At 48.4% G+C, this 21457-nt stretch overlaps 2 protein-coding genes across 3 annotated transcripts; both read left to right on the forward strand.

Annotated features, from left to right (window-relative positions):
- Positions 1 to 3433: 3433 nt before the first annotated feature.
- On the forward strand, positions 3434 to 9807 carry LOC310756481 (uncharacterized protein). Of its 2 annotated transcripts, none has more exons than XM_083600637.1 (3): positions 3434 to 4910; positions 7117 to 7243; positions 7779 to 9807. In XM_083600637.1, exons 1-3 carry the CDS (start codon positions 4059 to 4061, stop codon positions 9578 to 9580), a joined length of 2781 nt encoding a protein of 926 aa, XP_083456763.1. In that variant the 5' UTR covers positions 3434 to 4058; the 3' UTR covers positions 9581 to 9807. The 2 variants fall into 2 exon arrangements, with proteins under 2 accessions (XP_083456763.1, XP_083456762.1); XM_083600636.1 differs by having other exon boundaries at positions 3468 to 4910; positions 7776 to 9807.
- A 4741-nt stretch (positions 9808 to 14548) lies between these two features.
- LOC310756817 (uncharacterized protein) lies at positions 14549 to 21378 on the forward strand. Its single transcript, XM_083601639.1, has 5 exons — positions 14549 to 15633; positions 17165 to 17294; positions 17930 to 18015; positions 18120 to 18165; positions 20187 to 21378. Exons 1-5 carry the CDS (start codon positions 15199 to 15201, stop codon positions 21080 to 21082), a joined length of 1593 nt encoding a protein of 530 aa, XP_083457765.1. The 5' UTR covers positions 14549 to 15198; the 3' UTR covers positions 21083 to 21378.
- Positions 21379 to 21457: the final 79 nt, after the last annotated feature.

A 21457-nucleotide genomic window follows, 5' to 3' on the forward strand; every position in this document is an offset into this window, starting at 1 on the left:
TAGAGTTGCAGAGAGAACACCTTCAGCCCAGTCTCAGCTTAGACAGCACTAGAGAAGTTCACAGAGGATATGTCTTTAGCTATTAGCCATGAGAGCTAAATAGAACTTCATGTTCAAAGGCAGTATACTACCACTACATGCTGGGCACAAAGAAGGAGGAAGGATGTTGCATTCATCTTTAGTTTGTGGGCTTTCTAGAGCAGGGGTCCCCAAACTAAGGCCCGTGGGCCGGATAACGCCCAAGGGACTCGTTTATCTGTCCCGCAGCGACCCCCGCTGCCGCCACCTGCTCTTACCGGCGCTGCGCTGCATGGCCGCCCACTTCCGGGTTGGAGGAGCACCGGAAATAGTTTGTGTGCACCCGCAAACATTGTGCGCTTGCACAAGCATTATTTCCAGTACACATCCGGGTCAGAGGAGACCCGTGCACATGCACACAAGCTATTTCCAGTGCTCCTCCAACCCGGAAGTGCGCCGGAAATAGCGTGTGCGCACACGTATGGGCACACTCTCCTCCGCTCAATCGGCGCTGGAGACGCCGGCCCAAGGCACGGTAAATTTGCTGACCCCTGTTCCAGAGGAAGCAAGATTGCACTCCAGGCTACTCCTGTGATCAACAGAAAATTTAAGAGCTAGTGATTATTGCTTTTACTGAGGAAGCTGCAGCACAGCCTGAAAGCAAAAGGCATTTGGGAGAAGTGTCATTTCTGTAGCAATAGAGTATGAGAGGTGGTTGTGGACTCTCTTCATTGGAGGTTTTTAAGCAGAGGTTGGATAGCCATTTGTCATGCATGCGTTAGTTGAGATTCCTACATTGCAGGGGGTTGGACTAGATGACCCTAAGGGTCCCTTCCAACTCTGATTCTCCGAGGCTGCATTCCAAAGCTCATCTTCATCACATTAATGAAATGTCTTAACCCACAGCAGTTCTATGAAGTTTATCGAAAAAGTGTTTCTAAAACAGACAGGAGTTGAAAGTTTTAAACTTTTCTCTCTCCTTCAAAAACAAAACTGGTTTTATTTTCGGATAACATTCTATAGTGCCATATAACTAGGTGCTTGCTGCTGGTTTGATCTCCTTTCTGTGGCTGGCACGTTGCAAAATATTTAAATCTTGTTAGAAGGTTGTAAAATGTATTTGGTTTTTTCCTGCCCATGAGAATTGTATAAAAGAAAAAGGGGAAAGGGCTGACTGACCGGACCCAAAGGGTGCTCATCAATGGTTCCTCTTCATCCTGGAGAAGAGTGACTAGTGGGGTGCCACAGGGTTCTGTCTTGGGCCCGGTCTTATTCAACATCTTTATCAACGACTTGGATGATGGACTCAAGGGCATCCTGATCAAATTTGCAGATGACACCAAACTGGGAGGGGTGGCTAACACCCCAGAGGACAGGATCACACTTCAAAACGACCTTGACAGATTAGAGAACTGGGCCAAAACAAACAAGATGAATTTTAACAGGGAGAAATGTAAAGTATTGCACTTGGGCAAAAAAAATGAGAGGCACAAATACAAGATGGGTGACACCTGGCTTGAGAGCACTACATGTGAAAAGGATCTAGGAGTCTTGGTTGACCACAAACTTGACATGAGCCAACAGTGTGACGCGGCAGCTAAAAAAGCCAATGCAATTCTGGGCTGCATCAATAGGAGTATAGCATCTAGATCAAGGGAAGTAATAGTGCCACTGTATTCTGCTCTGGTCAGACCTCACCTGGAGTACTGTGTCCAGTTCTGGGCACCACGGTTCAAGAAGGACACTGACAAACTGGAACGTGTCCAGAGGAGGGCAACCAAAATGGTCAAAGGCCTGGAAACGATGCCTTATGAGGAACGGCTAAGGGAGCTGGGCATGTTTAGCCTGGAGAAGAGGAGGTTAAGGGGTGATATGATAGCCATGTTCAAATATATAAAAGGATGTCACATAGAGGAGGGAGAAAGGTTGTTTTCTGCTGCTCCAGAGAAGCGGACACGGAGCAATGGATCCAAACTACAAGAAAGAAGATTCCACCTAAACATTAGGAAGAACTTCCTGACTGAAATATACTCAGAGTCGCAAAGTGATTTCATGCTCTTTATTCAGCTCATAGTGGTGAGGAGGAATGAATGAAAATCCCCTCAAAGTATCTGCTTTATATACATTATTTACACAATGGGCTGCACATGATTGGCTAATTCCGGAATTCTACTGTAAGCCAATCAGGTTGTGGATTCACTTCTATCTAGAGCATGATTGGGTGGTTCCTGCTAACCAATCATACTGCTGCATTGTTCTAGGACCAATCAGACTGCTGCATTCTGAATCCTATTGTTCTAGGACCAATCAGACTGCTGCCTTTTGGATCCTATTGTTCTAGGACCAATCAGACTGCTGCAGTTTGGATCCTATTCAACTCAGTACATAACACTGACAGTAAGAGCTGTTCGACAGTGGAATTTGCTGCCAAGGAGTGTGGTGGAGTCTCCTTCTTTGGAGGTCTTTAAGCAGAGGCTTGACAACCATATGTCAGGAGTGCTCTGATGGTGTTTCCTGCTTGGCAGGGGGTTGGACTCGATGGCCCTTGTGGTCTCTTCCAACTCTATGATTCTATTCTATGATTCTAAATAATTTTGACAGATATTTGCTAAATAAACTAACGTTGACTCTGTTCTTTTGCGTTTCTTTTTTTTGGGGGGGGTGTACTTTTTAATGACTTGATGTATAATATTTTGTTGAAAGCCGCCCAGAGTGGCTGGGGAAACCCAGCCAGATGGGCGGGGTATATACATACATACATGTCAGGACGTGGGTGGTGCTGTGGTCTAAACCACTGAGCCTCTTGGGCTTGCAGATCAGAAGGTCGGCGGTTTGAATCCCCACGACGGAGTGAGCTCCCGTTGTTCGGTCTCTGCTCCTGCGAACCTAGCAGTTCAAAAGCACGTCAAAGTGCAAGTAGATAAATAGGTATCGCTATTACCTTCCGGCAGGAAGGTAAATGGCGCTTCCGTGCGCTGCTCTGGTTCGCCAGAAGCGGCTTAGTCATGCTGGCCACATGACCCGGAAGCTGTCTGCGGACAAACGCCAGCTCCCTCGGCCTATAGAGCGAGATGAGCGCCGCAACCCAGAGTCATCTGCAACTGGACCCTAATGGTCAGGGGTACCTTTACCTTTTTATTTACATGCATACATACCCCGCCCATCTGGCTGGGTTTCCCCAGCCACTCTGGGGCGGCTTCCAACAAAACTATTATTATTATTATTATTATTATTATTATTATTATTATTATTAGAAGCGAGTTCTCGATCCTCAGTGGGAAGCGCACAGAGGGCACACATGACCACTAGTGGATCTAGCCCAGATAAGTTTGTCGTGAGCAATCACTCCAGCTGAAATCGGCACGTTTGAGGGCTGCCATCCTATACCCGCCTTTCTCCACTAGGGGCCTCCGAGGCGAAAGCAGCTTTCTCTTTGCAAAGCTTTTCCTTCCTGCGCGGTCGAAGCCGATCCGACGCTGTCTCCTCCTCCACCTGCTGACGAGCGAAAGCGGGGCGTGGCTTAATCCGCATCCCTGTCCAACCCGAACGCCGCTTTCCTTCTCGTCGCGTGCTCCACCCGCTCCGACCGGAGTGAGAACTTGTCAGCCCGATGGCTGCGGGCTCCTCCTGCCTCCGAGCAACCCGCATCCTAAGAGCTGCTGCGACTTAACAATAAACGCCGGATACAGGGGGAAAGGGGAGGAAAAAGGGCTGGGACAGCGGAGCGAGGAAACCTCACATATATCCCTTCTTTGCGCTGATTTCCAGATCGCGTTGAAGCGGAGGCGGAGGGAACGGGCGCAGCTTGCCACGCGCGCCCCACCCGCAGACCCTGAGCCGGACCAGAAGGAGAACCTTGGCGTCTCCCGGCAGCTCTTCGGCCGATCTCCGGCGTCCCTTGGCTTTGTTGCAGAGATTTTCGTTTTCCTCCCTTACTGGTTGTTGTTGTTGTTTTTCCCCCACTCCACTTCCGAAACCATCCATCTCTTTCATTTGATTTATTGATCTTTCCTCCTCCACCTCCTCTTCCCCCCGTGAAAATGGCTCTGAAATACGTCAAGAGTCGGAAAGGCAGGGATCAGCTGCTTCACGAAGGGTACCTGTATCGGAAGGAGCGGGAGAGCAAGAGCAAGATGGTCTGGAAATGCGCCAACTACCACAAGTCCCGTTGCCCAGGGAGGGCCCACACGCGCCTCGGCAAGCTGGTCCACTCCTTGCCACACAATCACCCTCCTCCTGCCAAGACAGCCGGCACGGATGCCAAGATGCGTGGCACGAAGGAAAGGCCCTCCTCTAGCCAAGAGCCCGTCCGCAAAGGGTCCGTGCCAGGCTGCCAGGCGTCACCAGGGGTGCCCGCTTCCCGCAAGCCACGCATCCAGAACGATCCAAAGCTCACCATCCAGCTCTTGAGGGCACGTCTGAACGCAGCCCGCCAAGTCGTGTCGGACTTGCAGCAGGGATCTTCTTCTGTCACTGAGACAGTTCCTGTAGATCCAGCTTCTCTGGACTTGCCTGAGTGCTCAGGTGCATTTGAGAACGCAAGATCCAAGGCTGCCCCTGCTCTGGGCAACGGCACAAATGCATCCCGTTTGTTTGCAACCCGGTCCAGTCGGGAAGCTGCTCGCCAGAGGTTCCGCTTAGGCCCTGTCCCGCCTGCAGAAGCCCCCCAGGAGATTCTGTCCTGGCTGAGTGAGGCAGCTGAGCAATGGCTGTGTCCTCAGCAGCACAGCAAGGACCAGATTGTGGACATGGTCGTCCTGGAACAGTTCCTGAACGTGCTTCCAGGCAACTTGCAGGCGTGTGTGAGAGCCAGGGAGCCAGGCAGCAGTAAGGATGCTCTTCAGCTGGTCGAGAGCTATTTGAGGGAAGAGGAGCCAGCTGACACTGCTCAGGTGCTGGCGCTGGGTTGTGTTTTCTTTTCTTTTATTGATATGTTTACATGTGTTGCCCACTTTTCCTTCAAGGTGCTTGAGGTGGCCTAGGTGGTTCTTCACCTCCCAATGTTATCCTCACAACGACCCTGTGGAGTAGGTTGGGCTGAGAGTGAGTGCCCCAAGGTCACCCGGCGAGCTCTGTGACTGGGCGGGGATTTGAACCCCTGGACTCCCGGCTCTTAGTCCAACGCTCTAACCACTACGCCACTCTGGGTGGAGCTCACTTAAGAATGGAATGCTGTTGTGATCCGATTCTAATGCAGACCCAGGAAAACTGGTACTGGTTGATGTTGCCCTTTGTGCTTCTGATGTTGCAGACCTGCTGTAGCTCAGGGGGGAAATGCAGCCCTCTAGTCCTCTCTTAACTGGCCCCCTGTGCTTTCCCAGACCACAACCCTCACCAGCCCTGCTCCATGTCCCTCCTCAAGTGCTTTTGCCTGGCTGGAATTTGTCCTCGAACTATGATGGCGTTTGACTGTGCTGGGGCCACAGCCATGTCTGTTGCCCCACCCACCCTTGCCTCGCCATTGGCGTGTGGCCCCTGGGTGATTGTCTGTGAAGAGATGTGGCCCTTTAGGTTCTCCACCTCTGTGCTATAGAGACCCAGTGAGTCCAGTCTCCCTGGCCAGAAACTGACGTCCGGTATTAATCATTTTCTGACGGCTAGAGAATATCCACTGCAATGCATTGAGCAAAAGGTCAGGGTGGTGGGTCACAGGGTTTGCTGGGGCCTGCACTGTGGGGAAAGGTTTACTTGGAGCCTGTAGGGAAAGGATTATGGTAACCTGGATATGACACACATATCATTCATAACCAGTGTTTTTGTTTTGTTTTCGCTGGCTTTCCTTCTTTTAAAGGCTGCGTGAGGTGCAATTGAAGCTATTCCTGGCTTGCAGGTGCCATGATGGAAAAGCTTTCTTCCTGCTTGTCACACAGCTCTAAACTGCAGGAGAGCATTGCTAGAAGCAAAATGTTTCCTGCTCTCTCTCTCTCTGTGTGTCATTGATATAAGGCAGGGATACAAGGCGCAGATGGCACATTATTGCTCATAATCTGGTTGAGTAACCAGTCTGATTTGGTATCTTCTCTGATTATATCTCGTTTGTGCCTGGGACAGAGTGTGCCTATTTAATCGCATTGGTGTGAGGTGAGGTTAAGCCTGTGTTCCCATGACCAAATAAATGGGAAGCTTTCTGCTGATCTTCCCTTCACTTTCATTCCGTACAGTTAAGTGGGAAATGCCAAGATGCTGAGTGCTGTGATATGGAGTGGCACAGAATGGGAGAACCAGAAATGGCCTGGGGCTAGACTGAGCAAAAAGGGGTTTGCACAAAAACATGCCCTGGAAGAAGGTACAGGGTTATGAAGATTAGGACTAGCCGCCTGAGAAACAGTTTCTACCCAAATGCGATTTTGGTCTTAAACGCATTGTAAGGAGTCTGTATGGGAGAGTTTTTAGGGGGCTAACCAGGTTGGGATAGCTGGGATAGCAGAGTTTTTAGGGGGCTAACCAGGTTGGGATAGCTGGGATAGCAGGCTTGTTGGGTTTTGAATGTCTTATGTAGATTTTTCAATTTCGTTGTTCTGTATGGGGCAATGGCAATAAAGATTATCATATCGTATGCTATCGGAGCCCGGGGGAGAAATTGGTTAACCATAGTACCTTTTTAGCAAATGATTAATCACCATCATCATCATCCTGGTGTGGTGTCTAAATGCAAGTTATTGGACTTAAGAAATTGCCAGGCCTCTGGTCCATCTCCTCTAGTATAGTCATCTCTGACTGGCCCTGAATCTCAGATGTCTTGGATACCAAGGCTGAAAAAAGGCCCTCACCCAAGATCCTTCAGCTGGAGATAGAATCATAGAATCGTAGAGTTGGAAGGGACTATGAGGATCATCTAGTCCAACCCTCTGCAATGCAGGAATATGCAGCTGTCCCATACGGGGATCGAACCTGCAACCTTGGCGTTATCATCAGCACCATGCTCTAACCAACTGAGCTATGTGTGTGCAATGTACGTGCGCTGCCGCTTTTGTGCATTCACATTCTCTGGTCTGCCCCTAAGCTATGTCCCTTTCTCCCAAAACCTTCTAAGGCTTTGCCCAACACAGTCAACAGAAGTCTTAATATTTAATGGAATATCTCTCTTGTTTGTTTCAGGACCTGGTAACCTTTGAAGATGTATCTGTGCGTTTCACGGAGGAAGAATGGGCTCTGCTGGGCCACAAAGAGAAAACCCTTTACTGGAATGTCATGCAGGAGAATTACGATAACGTGGCCTGGATGAGTAAGTGTTCCCAGAGAATCCTGGTGCGGTTATCAACTCTTTCCACTTTTACATTACTGCAGCATACAGTTTAGGCATGCATCAGTTATACCCAGATTTCTCTTGAAATAATCATCCCCTTGTACATCTTTTATTAACTATTTTATGTGGCCATCTAGCTTCCCATTTTTAGATGCCCTTTGAATACTTTCTTGCGTCAACAGTCTTTCTAAGTGGGATGAACTTTATGTGCTTAGCCACTTCCTCATGACATTTTCTGCTTCCGTACTTTCGTTGCATTTTCTGTTATTTTAACATTTGCTGTACACTGCTTAGATGGCTTCTATACAAGTTCGCAGTATATGCATATTTTTACAAATAAATAAACTGAACTCACCAAGCCTTCCGCTGGACTAGATAGGCATAGGATTGCACCGTGAGCTGAATATTCAAATTTGTGACCTCTTTTAATTGCAGTAGAGAGGAACTGGTGCAGCCAATGTATTCTTAATGAATTTTTAGGACACGGTGTGATTGCTTTCCCTTGCTTCAGCAGGTGACAGGACCGATAGCAAAAGCAGAGAAGAGGATCCTTGGCTGGAAGCGCGCGAATCGGTGGCGATGGGAAAATCCAAGGAGGCTATTTTGCAGAGTCCTGAACAAGACTTGCTAAGGCAGAGCTGTCTGAAGAGGCAGCAAAAAACCAACTCAGGAAGAGAAAGAGAAAAGGATGTTCTCTGTCAGAAGAGTTTGCAAAAACTAGACAGTGACATGGTTCACCTAGAGATGGAGTCATGTGCCGATTGTGAGGACTGGGGCGAATCCTTATCAGCATTTATCAATACTCAGAAAAGTCCCAGCGAGGAAAGTTCTAAGCCTATGACTCAATCTGGGGAGTCACATGAATTATCTGAGAAGAAAATCCTCCAGAATCTTCAGGGAAACTTAATCAAAGAGGACCAGAGCTGTTTGCCGGGGCAACAGGCAAGCCAAGAGAGATCTACTCTTCTTAGAAACAGCTTGAGGGACCCACTTCATCTTGATTCTAGGCCATGTACTGATTCTGCAGAACTGGAGGAATCACTAAGAATTGGCAGCAATCAGAAAATTCACAGCAGGGAAGATCCTGACTATGTGGCACTGGAAATGTCTGTGGACGAGATTTCTCAGATTTCTGCCAAGCAAGACCTGCAGTCCAAGCCTATGCAGCTTTGCTCAAACCTGATTCTTGCCGAAGTGAACGAGACGGCAGACTTACAGCACAAACCTGCACATGTTTACTCAGAAGTAAGTACCAGTGGGGCTCACTCCCAGGGAAGTGGGTGTAGGATTTCAGATTCAATCAGCGAGGACCAGAACGTTCTGGAGAGCCATCGCGCCAGCATCTCAGGAAATGATGACGGACAGGAGAAATGTCTTCTCTATGGAAATGGTCTGAGAGATCTGTCCAAAGACATGCTTCAGCTAGATGCTGAACCAGGACCAGAGAACCAGAATAGCCGCACTGATTGTGGGGGTCAAGATCAGTGCTCAAAGCACATTGTTAGCCGGGAAATGGCTCACAGGGAAGACCTATATAAAAGTCCCAAGTCCAATAGGCGGTTCACCAAAAATGCTGGCCAGGCTAGCTGTTCCGATTCAGGTAAGAAGCCCAGAGACCTCTTGGCTTTAATGAAACAAAGGCAACTTTACAAAAGAGGAAAGTATTTTAATGGGGAAAACATGCATGCCAAGTCTGTTCTTGGAGTGCCTCAAAGAATCCAGCCAGCTGGAAAACTTCAGAAACGTTTGGACTGGAAAGACAAGGGCCTCTACAAACTTAGCCAATGCAGACTTCTTGAACCAGGAAGAAGACTAAGGCAACCCCTCAAAGACCATCTCCAGACTCGCGAAGCATTGCATCTGACTACAGCGACAATCAGAACAGCCTCAGGGACCGAATCTTCCCCTCCAAACCCCAAAAGACTAAAACCCGAGCCAATATCTCCCTCCCCTCCCCCTCTCTACAAAATGGCGGCTGAGCCAACGCTGACCCAGTTCATGGCTCTGCTAGAGCAAGTTGCTGCCGACGCTGTGGAGATAAAGGCTGCAGTCTCCCGCTTGCACAACTCAGTTATTGCCATCCACAGCGCCCTCGGGAGTCTCTCTGGGTGTTCGGGCGAGGCTGAGCTCAGGATTTCCGACTTGGAGGACACCTCCCGAAATACAAAGGCCCAGCTTGTGAAGCAGTGTAACGATATTAAAGCTATCGAAGCCAAACTGATTGGGAAAGCTGTCCAGACCAATGTCATTGCAGGGTTGTGGTCGTCGCTGAGGGGTCAGAGAGAGGCAGCCTCCCTTCATCAGCCCCCTAACTAACGTGTAAGGATGTTCTGAAGACTTGGCTCAGAGAGGGATCAAGCACCGATCATTCCAAAACTAGGCTTGGATGCGATTGGTCCAGACAACCTGTTCAACGCCCACGAATCTACCACTCCTTTCTGCTGCCTTAGAAAAATCTTTGCAAGCTTTTGACCCTCTGCTTCTTTCAAGAAGCCTTTGGTGACCACAGTAAAAAAATAAAATAAAATGGTTCTTGTGCCCCTGCTGATGTTGATTCAAGTCATCTTGGCCTATCTAGGAATGGAGGGCAGGAGAGTAGTCTGGGAACAAAGGGGATGAGGGCAGCCAGTTTTGCCCGCTACATTCAGGTACCAGAGGTAAAAAGTAGGCTGGCCAAATCATTATTTTGCATATTTTGCATTCAGTTACCCCTTGTGTACAAAATATATAAGATGTACGCACACATTTAAATCTAACCTTAGAAAGGTGACGGGACAGATCAAACTTACATGATTGGCAGGTGGGCAGCGTTTGCTAGAAGTGGCCCTGTAGGCTATCGAGGGGTACCAATGTGAATAAAATATTGGGGGGCAGGTAAGCCCCACCTTGCATAATCAATCACAAGGTGCAGCATGCACACCATTCGAATGGCAATGCCCATCAATGGGGAGAGCACTGTCTTCCTCAAATATTTTATTTTGGGGGCTGATGGGACCTCGATCCCTAGGAATTGGTTCCCAAGAGGACATCTGGAGGTAAGCAATGCAAATATTGGGAATTAATCACTAACTTAAAGGTAAAGGGACCCCTGACCATTAGGTCCAGTCACAGACGATTCTGGGGTTGTGGCACTCATCTCGCTTTATCGGCCGAGGGAGCCGGCGTATAGCTTCCGGGTCATGTGGCCAGCATGACTAAGCCGCTTCTGGCGAACCAGAGCAGGGCACAGAAACGCCGTTTACCTTCCCGCCAGAGCAGTACCTATTTATCTACTTGCACTTTGACGTGTTTTTGAACTGCTAGGTTGGCAGGAGCAGGGACTGAGCAACAGGAGCTCACCCCGTCGCGGGGATTCGAACCGCCGACCTTCTGATTGGCAAGTCGTAGGTTCTGTGGTTTAACCCACAGCGCCACCCGTGTCCCTAATCACTAACTTATTGCATATTAATTCCCACCTTTCCTCTGTGGAACCCCAAAGGGTGTAACTGAGGGTTTCCTGTTAGTTTTCCATCCAGGAACTGACTGAACCAGCTTTCCCCAAGAAGAGGGAGGTCCCCTCCCTCACTTTTATCGCCATGTTGAAAAGCACAGCCTGAAAGTGTCGCCTGTCTCCCAGCGCTGCTTACAGTTAGAAGCTTCTGCCTGGAAGATAGGGGTCACCCTATGACAGGGCACCTATAGGCTGGTGAGGCAGATGAGAGATATTGTTGACTTCCCTGGGATAAAGAGGGTGAGCAAACAGCACTATAAATGCAACAGTCAGAGTGAGCGAGCTCCTGACAGCAAGATGTGTCCCAGCAGAGGCCGTCCATGTAGTATTGCCAACTTTCCCATCAGCCACTAAAGCTGCGCCTCTTAACAACAGCTTGATGTGCAGATATTTATTCATCTCTAAAGCACCTATAATGTTTAGGCACAGTTTGAGGAGAAGAATAACAAGAAGAGGAGGAGGAGGAGAGGGAGCAGCCTACAGACTTGAGTCACGTTCACACCATACATTTGTAGCACTATGATACCACTTGGAACAGCCATTGTTTTCCGCAAAGCATTCTGGGAGCAGGGGTGGACTTTGGTAATCTTTGGTAATGTGGCACCTGTTATGTACTGAAGTTCTCACCCTGGGCCAGCAGGGGGATACTGTAGATAGTTTTCACTCAGGTCCACGTCAGTTATTTTAGGCGGGAAACCCTGGGGTGTGTGTTGTTGCTACAATGTTGACAGCCGGCTGCCTATAAAAGCAGGTCGGCTGAGCTGTTTGCTCTTCAGTTCTGTCCAGCTTACAAATAAAGAGCTACTCTGGAGAAATCGCTGTGTTGTCTGCTATGTTTGTCCACAACTTAACAGCACCAAAATTTGGCATCCCTGAATTATGGAGCTTCTCAATTTTGCGCCCCATCAGCTTGGCACCCTGTGCCAGGGAGAACCACTCTCACCGCCCTAAACCCAGCACTGCTATGAGCTGTAGTTTGCTAAAGGTGCTGGATGTTGTCAGGAGAGAGAACCCCTCACAGAGTTAACATTTCTCAGAGTGGCTTAATGCTCAATGCCTCTTCCGAGAGAACTACCAGGAATCAGGGGGAGGGAGGAGGGGGCACAATTGTTTAAAATGGCATCATAGTGCTTTAAAACAGGCTTCCTCAACCTCGGCCCTCCAGGTGTTTTTGGCCCACAACTCCCATGATCCCTAGCTAGCAGGACCAGTGGTCAGGGATGATGGGAATTGTAGTCCCAAAACATCTGGAGGGCCACGTTTGGCCATGCCTGCCTTAAAGCTTTTCTTTGGGGGGGGGGGAGGTGCTGGCGCTGCGTTCCCTTGAGCACCCCCAGAAAAACACTGCCTTAAAGTCCAATTAGAAAGCTTGTGGTGTATATTCATGAGAGGATCCCGCCTGGCGACCTGAGGAGACCTGGATTCAAATGCCTAATTATACCTGGCAGCAAGTACCTAGAGGTGTCTACATTCCCAAAAAGTACAGTTTCGTAGCACTCCTGGAACATCTAAGCTGAGATCCATCAACACAGGCGGTTGAACAGGCACAGCTTCCCTTTTGTATTTTGCAAGCTGATTGCAGCATCAGGGCTTGATGAGGAACAGGTGGCCCTCCCCTGTTCCAAGCTTACTCCAGCTGAGGAATCACACACTTCCCAGAGCTAACAAGCCCCACCTGGCTAGCTAGGGAGCTGGGCTGTGGGTCCTTGCCGGCCTCAGCCTCCTAGAGCACCCACCCACCGCTCCCCATGCCTTGGAGCTGGCCGAGTTTGTGGAGACAGGGGCCCCTTTGTCTCTGGTTACAGGTCCTGCTTCTCTGGTTCCTGGGCACTGACTCTCAGCCCCTCGCCATCCTCTGCCGCCTGTGAGTACATTCCAGCCACCCCACCCACCTCTCCTCCACCTTGTCCTGGTGTGTGCCAATTGTGGCTACACCCCTTCCTCCTCCCTGTCGTCCTGCCAATTCATGAACACTCGTCCACTGTGAAGCTCGCTTTGGGTGGCTTGGGGCCAACCCTGGCTTTTCAACCTAACCAACCTCACAGGGTTGTTGCAGAGATAAAATAGGGGAAGGGAAAGCAGGTGCGCAGCCTCAAACTCCTTGGAGGGAAAGCGGGATAGAAATATAAGATTTGGGAAAGTGGGATAGAAATGCGGCAGCCAGACTGGTGACTGGGAGCGGCCGCCGAGACCACACAACACCGGTCTTGAAAGACCTACATTGGCTCCCAGTACGTTGCCGAGCACAATTCAAAGTGTTGGTGCTGACCTTTAAAGCCCTAAACTGCCTCGGCCCAGTATACCTGAAGGAGCGTCTCCACCCCCATTGTTCAGCCCAGACACTGAGGTCCAGCGCCGAGGGCCTTCTGGCAATTCCCTCACCGTGAGAAGCCAAGTTACAGGGAACCAGGCAGAGGGCCTTCTCGGTAGTGGCACCTGCCCTGTGGAATGCCCTCCCACCAGATGTCAAAGAGAACAATTACCTCTAGACTTTTAGACTAGACTAGACATCTGAAGGCAGCCCTGTTTTAGGGAAGCTTTTAATGTTTGATGGATTACTGTATTTTAATATTTTGTTGGAAGCTGCCCAGAGTGGCTGGGGAAACCCAGCCAGATAGGTGGGGTATTTACTACTACTACTACTACTACTACTATTATTATTATTATTATTATTATTATTTTATTAGAAACTGGCATGATGCAAATTGAATAAAGGGGATGGGGAGGGAAGAGGCCCTCCAGCCCTCAGTGTCACCATGAAGCCTTCCCCAACCTGGGCCATCCAGATGTTTTGGACTACAACTCCCATCAGGGGCACTGGGAGTTGTAGTTCAAAACATCTGGCTGGCTCCAAGTTGGGGAAAGATTGTCATAGTTAATGTTCCAGCTTCTTTCTTCCGGTCAGGAGGAGCTGCAGATTGATTCAGGGGCTGGGTTTATCTCTGCTATGGAAAGCTTCCCCTGCTGATTTTTCTTTTTCAGCTCAAGCTACTGTTAAAGGCACAAAAGGAGCCCAGGCTGCCACCATCTCCACAGTCAGATGACTAACCTACTTCCTTAACAGAAGAGGTGATCCTAGTCAGGTAGGGGGTCATTTAAGTTTCTCCCCACCAGAGGGCAGTGCATGGGGGTTGTGTTACCAGGCTAGAATGAAAGGAGTTTTATTTAAGAGGCTGGACCTCTAGTTGATTATTCCTTCCTTACACCTGGATGCTAGTTTCATGAAATTGTGTGAGAAGGTGGAAGACTTTCCCAGAGCCTCCTGCAGTAGAGAGATCAGCAGGTGAACACCCTGCTCAGGATTCCTCTGAACTTCTTGCTCCAGGTAAGACTCAATAGAACAAATATAGAGAAAAGATTTTGTACCATGGGGCGGGGGGGGCGGGACAACAGCAAAAAACACCTGCCATTTCTCTCTTTCCATTTGCTCCAGATCCTTCATATGATGAGAAATTAATTTGCTCGCCCTGTTTCCAAAGCTTATGCTTGTTTATGCAGGTCAGAAATAATGCCCTCAGGGCTAGAGGAAAGCTGTAAATCTGTGCCCCTCTGTTTAGGAGATTTATAAACCACTTGATCAAAGAGCTCCCCGAGCGCTATACAAATCAAATGGTTGGGAGCCAGCACTGCTAAAACCCATAGACTAATTTAAAACCAAGTGGGCATAATAAAGCCATTGTCATTTAAAGCAAAAAATCAAATCAAATAAACTTTAGAAATTTTTGGAAACGCAGAATCCATAGCATCGTTACCCGCCAATTTTTTTCCTCCCCTCTCCTTGCTAATCGTAAACTATTAGGCTGAAGCAGAGTTCTGGAGAACCTGAAAACTTGACCATTATTTTGTGACCTTTTGGCTGGCCTAAATACTGATATTGAAGTAGGTGCTGCAAGATTCTTTATCTCTCTTAATGCAAAGTAAAACCCTGTGATCCTTTACATTTCCTGGCACAACAGGGTATTCATGGCAGTTATCTGCCTCCCAGACTTTGTCTCCCCTCCTTAGAGGCAATCCCCTTAAGGCAATAAGAAGCAAAGAGAACTAAATGGCCTTTCATACAATGCATTATAAAGTGAGTATCTTCAATTGTCATGCAAATTGTGCAGCACAGGAGTTCAGCCATTTGCCTTTGGAAAGCTATGTATCTGTTGACATCTCCTTTTCATAAGAGAACAAAGTCCTTCAGGTGAAGGGCTGAGGTCAAGACAGGAATAAAAAACAGACTTTTACACACACTCGTTTTTTAAAATGTATTTATTAAGGTCATTTATATACCATTTCATCCTTCAAAGAATGGAAGATGGAAATATGTGTAGCAGTTAGCGTTTCTGGGGAACTGAGGTAAATTTAGGATTGTGTCACACACTGGGATTTCAGGAGGACTTCAAGACTCTCTGTAATCTCTATTTCACAGGTTGTGGCTAGGACTTTCCTTGGGACAACGATGGCTCTAGCTGGGCCTCTGAGCAGCCAGATTTTCCTTCCAGCCTCTCTATTCCCTGGAAAGTTTCCTCGGTCACGTCCCCCATCCAAGATGGCGGACCAAGCTGGCACTCCTGCGGAGACTAAGGCGTTGTGTCTGGCCAGCCAGGAATCTCATCGCCAGATGTTCCGCCAGAGCATTGTCCCGCATGGAGAAACTCCTCTGGGGACACTGTCCCGCCTGAGCGATGCTGCTCATCGATGGCTGCGCCCTCAAGAACGCACCAAGGAACAGATTGTGGATATGATCGTCCTGGAACAATTCTTGTCTCTGCTTCCAGAGGAGATGCAAGTTTGCCTGAGAGCTAGAGGGCCAGACAGCAGCAGCAGCAAAGAGATTGCTCGCATGGTGGAGGCTGCCCTGCAACAGCGAGAACCAGCTGAAGTCGTCGTCGAGGTGAGGAATGCTGAAGGATTTGTGCAATGACTAATTCTGGTTATTCAAAATCTATAATACTGTCTACCCGTATTGGGCTAAGCTAGATGCCCCACGGAGAGCCTCAAGGTCCATAAATAGCAACACCCTAGTGGTCCCAGGCCCTAAGGAAGTTAGATTGGCTTCAACCAGAGCCAGGGCCTTTTCAACTCTGGTGGAACGCTCTGCCTCATGAGACCAGGACCCTGCAGGATCTGATTTCTTTCCACAGGGCCTGTAAGACAGAGTTGTTCTGCCTGGCCTTTGGCTTGGAGCCAGTTTGATTCCCTCCCTCCCTCTCTTTCTTTTTCTTTTCCTTCTCCTCCTGCAATGAGGCTACATTTTAATATTTTAATGTTCCATTATTTTAATGTTGTATTTTCTTTTTGTTTTTAAGTTGTAATCATTCATCTTGTTTTTATTATTGCTTGTAAGCCGCCTTGGCTGGGGAGGGCGGGGTATAAATAAAAAAATATTATTATTATTATTATATAATTATTATGTGACGAACCTTTGATCCTCCAGATGTTGATGAACTACAACTCCCATCAGCCCCAACAACCATGACCAATAGCCAGGGATAATGGAGGTTGTAGTTCTGGAGTGTGGATTTTTCGTTGGGGGGGGCAGAACCAATGTGACTGGTCAGTTATTTCTATTGTTTTACTTGATCTGGGGTGGGCAGTTCCCCCTCCCTCCTTGGCTACACCCATGATCTGGAGCATCTTTTCCCAAACTTGGGTCTTTGGCTGTTTTTGGACTGCAACTCCCATCATCCCTAGCTAGCAAGACCAGTGGTTAGGGATGATGGGAAAGGTAAAGGTAAAGGTACCCCTGCCCATACGGGCCAGTCTTGCCAGACTCTAGGGTTGTGCGCTCATCTCACTCTATAGGCCGGGAGCCAGCGCTGTCCGCAGACACTTCCGGGTCACGTGGCCAGCGTGACAAGCTGCATCTGGCGAGCCAGCGCAGCACACGGAACGCCGTTCACCTTCCCGCTGGTAAGCGGTCCTTATTTATCTACTTGCACCCGGGGGTGCTTTCGAACTGCTAGGTTGGCAGGCGCTGGGACCGAACGACGGGAGCACACCCCGCCGCGGGGATTCGAACCGCCGACCATGCGATCGGCAAGTCCTAGGCGCTGAGGTTTTACCCACAGCGCCACCCGCGTCCCTAGGGATGATGGGAACTGTAGTCCAAAAAAAAAACAAAAACAGCCGGAGACCTGTTTGGGAAACACTGATATGGAGGGTCAAAGGTTCTCCACACCTGGGCTAGACAATGTGGGTCAGAAATTTTGCTCTGGTTAAAGCTGGTGGGAAATGAAAATATTTTTTCCTTCTGGCCACTATAAGCCTCACATAAACTCTCTGCAACACCGCAAGCTCCAGAAATGTGTTCCAACTACAAAGACAAAAACCAACCTCTGGTTTTCAGGAATCTGAACTTTGATTCTTTATGGCACTATTGTGACTATACAGCAAACAAATCTTTAGGTGTGAACATTTTTCAGCTGCCAGTGAATTTTGAGGAGCCATCGGCGTCCCTTTCCGAAAGTGAGCAGACTTCAGTGAACCCCAGGCAAAAGACCCTTTACTGGAAAGTCATGGAGGAGAGTGATGAGAGCGGGTCATCATCAATGGGTAAGAACTCTTGCCTTCCCTTTGTTGCTGGATGCAAACAACTGAGCCACTGAAGGAGGACTTGTTGATGCATGCTTTTTAGCAAAGTTGAGGTGTGGATTACATATCATGCATGAAACAATTATTCTTTCTCTCTTATACACATACTCATCAGCGGAGTAACCACTCGCTTTGTCATGTCCCTTAATTGCTAACCACTATGCAACCTGGATTGGACACGGGTGGCGCTGTGGGTTAAACCACAGAGCCTAGGGCTTGCCGATCAGAAGGTCGGAGGTTCAAATCCCTGTGACGGGGTGAGCTACCGTTGCTCAGTCCCTGCTCCTGCCAACCTAGCAGTTCAAAAGCACATCAAAGTGCAAGTAGATAAATAGGTACCACCCCGGCGGGGGGCGCTGCTCTGGTTCGCCAGAAGCGGCTTAGTCATGCTGGCCACATGACCCAGAAGCTGTACGCCGGTTCCCTTGGCCAATAAAGTGAGATGAGCGCCGCAACCCCAGAGTCGGTCACGACTGGACCTAACAGTCAGGGGTCCCTTTACCTTTATGCAACCTGGATTGGGGTCTCCTGTGCCAAAAGGTAGAATTCAGTTGCCTGTGAAGCATTTCTTTTACAGATCACCATTGCTTTTTCAGTGCTTCAGCTGTCAGACAGCAACACATCACAAACAAAAGCTGCCAGTCTTAAGAAGTCTGAAACAGGGATCCTAGCATCCATACAGGTGAGCAAACCTTGAGGAAAAGAGGGAAGGGATTTGGGGGAGGAGATAAATGAGGAATGCAAGGGGTGCTTGTCACTCATTCTCTTTCTTTTTGACCTTAACAGCCTGAATCCATACATCCAGTCTCAACTTGCACTGTTACCAATCCAGGTAAATTATTTTAGTTACTTAGATAGTTATTGAATTTATAATTCTCCCTTCTGCCCCAGAGAGTCCAGGGCAGCAAACAGATCCTCAATTTAAAAACAAAGCAATGACATTTTGCAAACAAAGCAAGTCTTAAGCTTTGCAAGTTGATGTTAATGGATTTGAATATTGCATATTTATATTGTTGGAACCCACCCTGGGATCTTACAGTGAAGGGTCAGGAAAGTAATAAAAATAAAAGACGCGTGTGGCGTTGTGGGTTAAACCACGGAGCCTAGGGCTTGCCAATCAGAAGGTTGGCGGTTCGAATCCCCGTGACAGGGTGAGCTCCCGTTGCTCAGTCCCTGCTCCTGCCAACCTAGCAGTTTGAAAGCACGCAGTGCAAGTAGATAAATAGGTACCACTCCAGCAGGAAGGTAAACGGCGTTTCCGTGCGCTGCTCTGGTTCACCAGAAGTGGCTTAGTCATGCTGGCCACATGACCTGGAAGCTGTACGCCGGCTCCCTCGGCCAGTAAAGTGAGATGAGCGCCGCAACCACAGAGTCTGGACCTAATGGTCAGGGGTCCCTTTACCTTTACCTTATCTTTATATTGTTGGAACCCACCCTGGGATCTTACAGTGAAGGGTCAGGAAAATAATAAAAATAAAAGATAGCACCTACGGCACTCTTTTTGATGCAGAAAAAATGTAAGGCTGTCCTGGCTGCTTCACAAAGGATCAACAGAGGGAGCTAGGAGGGCTCTGAATCATTGGGGGCTGGTCCATTAGGGTGAAGGAGGCACTGCCCCACCAATTACAGCCTGCCCTCCATCTCACACACACACACACCGCCATGTGTTTGCCTTCGGACTTACAAGGGCAGCAGTGCCGGCCAGCTTCCCCTGCCTAAGTCTGAGTTTCCCTTGTAGAACTAAGCATAGAGGAGAATGGGGAGACCCCACTGGAATGAGTTGGCTCCGCCTCTCCTTGGCTCCGCCTACTGATCGGGCTCCCTGCCTTCCGACCCACCAGCCACCTCTGGCTCAGCAGTATTTCCCCTGTGTTATGTAGGGCCATCTCTTAGTTTTAGAGACTCAGAGGCACCATATTCTGCTCCTTTGTCGCGGACGCATGTTGTCTTCAATGCACTGCGAGGGGGACAGTGCAGCGGTTGGGCACACACTTGCTGGGCAGGGGGGCTGAGGTTCAGTCCCTGGAATTTGCAGCTTCAAGGGAAGAGGAAAGGATTCTGCTGGAGGACTTGGAGAGCCACAATGCTCACAGGGCAAAGTCTTGCATCCTCTTTCCCTGCAATGACCAAACAGATGCCCATAAGAAAAGAGGCACGCAGGACCTGATTGCAACAGCAATCTCCCCATTTGTGATTCCCGGCAACTGGCCCTCAGAAGGTATATTTCCTCCAACAGTGGAGGCAGAACCTAGCCATTGTTATCATCAATAGCGCTGTCCTCCATGAATTTGACTAATCCTCTGAAATATACTCGGAGTCAAGAGTGGATTTCATGCTCTTTATTCAGCTCATAGTGGTGAGGAGGAATGGAAGTTCCCCCAGAATGTCTGCTTTATATACATTATTTACACAATGGGCCCCACATGATTGGCTAATTCCAGGATTCTCCTGTAGGCCAATCAGGTTGCAGATTCACTTCCACCTGGAGCTGGATTGGGTGGCTCCTGTGGACCAATCAGACTGCTGCATTCTGGATCCTATTGTTCTAGGACCAATCAGACTGCTGCATTCTGGATTCTATTCAACTCAGTACATAACATCCTCTTTTAAAGCTGTCCAGTTTGGTGGCCTTCACTACCTCTTGGGGAGAGCAGATTCCATAGTCTGAACTGTACGTTCTGTGAACAAGTACTTTTTTTTGGTCTGTCCTGAATCTCCCAACTTTCACCTTTGTTGGGTCATAGAATTATAGAATGGGAAGGGACCCTGATGATCATCTAAGCCAATTGCCTGCGATGCAAGAATGTCCAATGGTAGAATGCTATTTTGTTGTTGTTGTTGTTGTTATTCCAGATATCATTACGGTGGAAATAAATTCAGAAAGCAAGTTTTGGCAGGATAATCCTAAAGACGAAGGGAATGAGATTCCTTCCTGGCCTATTAAGGAAGAAGAAGATAATGTGAGCTGGTACTGGCCACAACAAAGCGATCAGCAAGGAAGGCACCCATGGAAGGAAGAGGAAAATGCATTTCATTTTGGAAGCAATTTGGAAGAAAACCACGATCCACAGATCCACTTACAAACCGAACAAGAAGTGGTTGACTACACTTCTACTTGGCCTGGGGAAACATACACAAGCACATCAGGGTATGAGAAAAGGCACCCCGGAGGAAAATCGTCCTACATGTGGCCTGAATGTGAAAAATGGCCCCCCTTCAGCTCTGACTTTGTAGGCCACTCAGAGATCTTCACTGAACTGAATTCCTCTGAAAACACCTTAAGCAATAGTTTAGTCCTCTTTAAACATGTTGCCTCTACCGCAAGAGAAAGATGCTACGCTTGCAAGGAGTGTGGGGGGAGTTTCGCTTGCAAATCAACCCTTGATCGGCATCGGATGAGTCACACAGCCAACAGGCCCCACAAATGCCATGAGTGCGGCAAGAGCTTCCAAGTCCGGTCAACTCTTGTGCGTCACCAGAGGATCCACACAGGGGAGAAGCCTTACCAGTGCCCCCATTGCGGCAAGAGCTTCAGAGTGAAATCATCCCTGACCCAACACCAGAGACTTCACACTGGAGAGAAGCCATTCCAGTGTCCTGATTGCGGGAAAAGATTTAATCAGCGCATGAAACTTGTCTATCATTATAGAACCCACACAGGCGAGCGACCCTATCAGTGCTTCGACTGTGGCAAAGGCTTCATTAGACATTCAGGTCTTGTTCAACATAATGAGAGAGTCCACTCTTAGGGCAATGGCTAAAATGTCCTCTGTGTGGAAGAGCTTTCAAGTCTAGGTTCTTTTTGCATTTTGTGCCTTTTGGCAGATGTGTCTTTTTGCATTTTGTAAATTACTATGTGGTTTGGAAAAGCTTTGATTTGAATGCATCTGCCCGCTTCTTTTTTATGGATCTTTTGTGTGTGTTACAAACCATGTAGGTATTGCATAATAAAAATAATAACAACAATAATTTTATTATGTGGGTTGCCCCAGCCACTCTGGTTAGCTTACAACACATATGAAAACATCAAACGTTAAAAACTTCCCTATACAGGGCTGCCTTCAGATGTCTTTTAAAGATAAGATAGCTGCTTATTCCCTTCACATCTGAAGGGAGGGTGTTCC

Source organism: Podarcis filfolensis, assembly GCF_964270895.1.
Source record: "Podarcis filfolensis genome assembly, chromosome: 2".
Classification (NCBI taxonomy): domain Eukaryota; kingdom Metazoa; phylum Chordata; class Lepidosauria; order Squamata; family Lacertidae; genus Podarcis; species Podarcis filfolensis.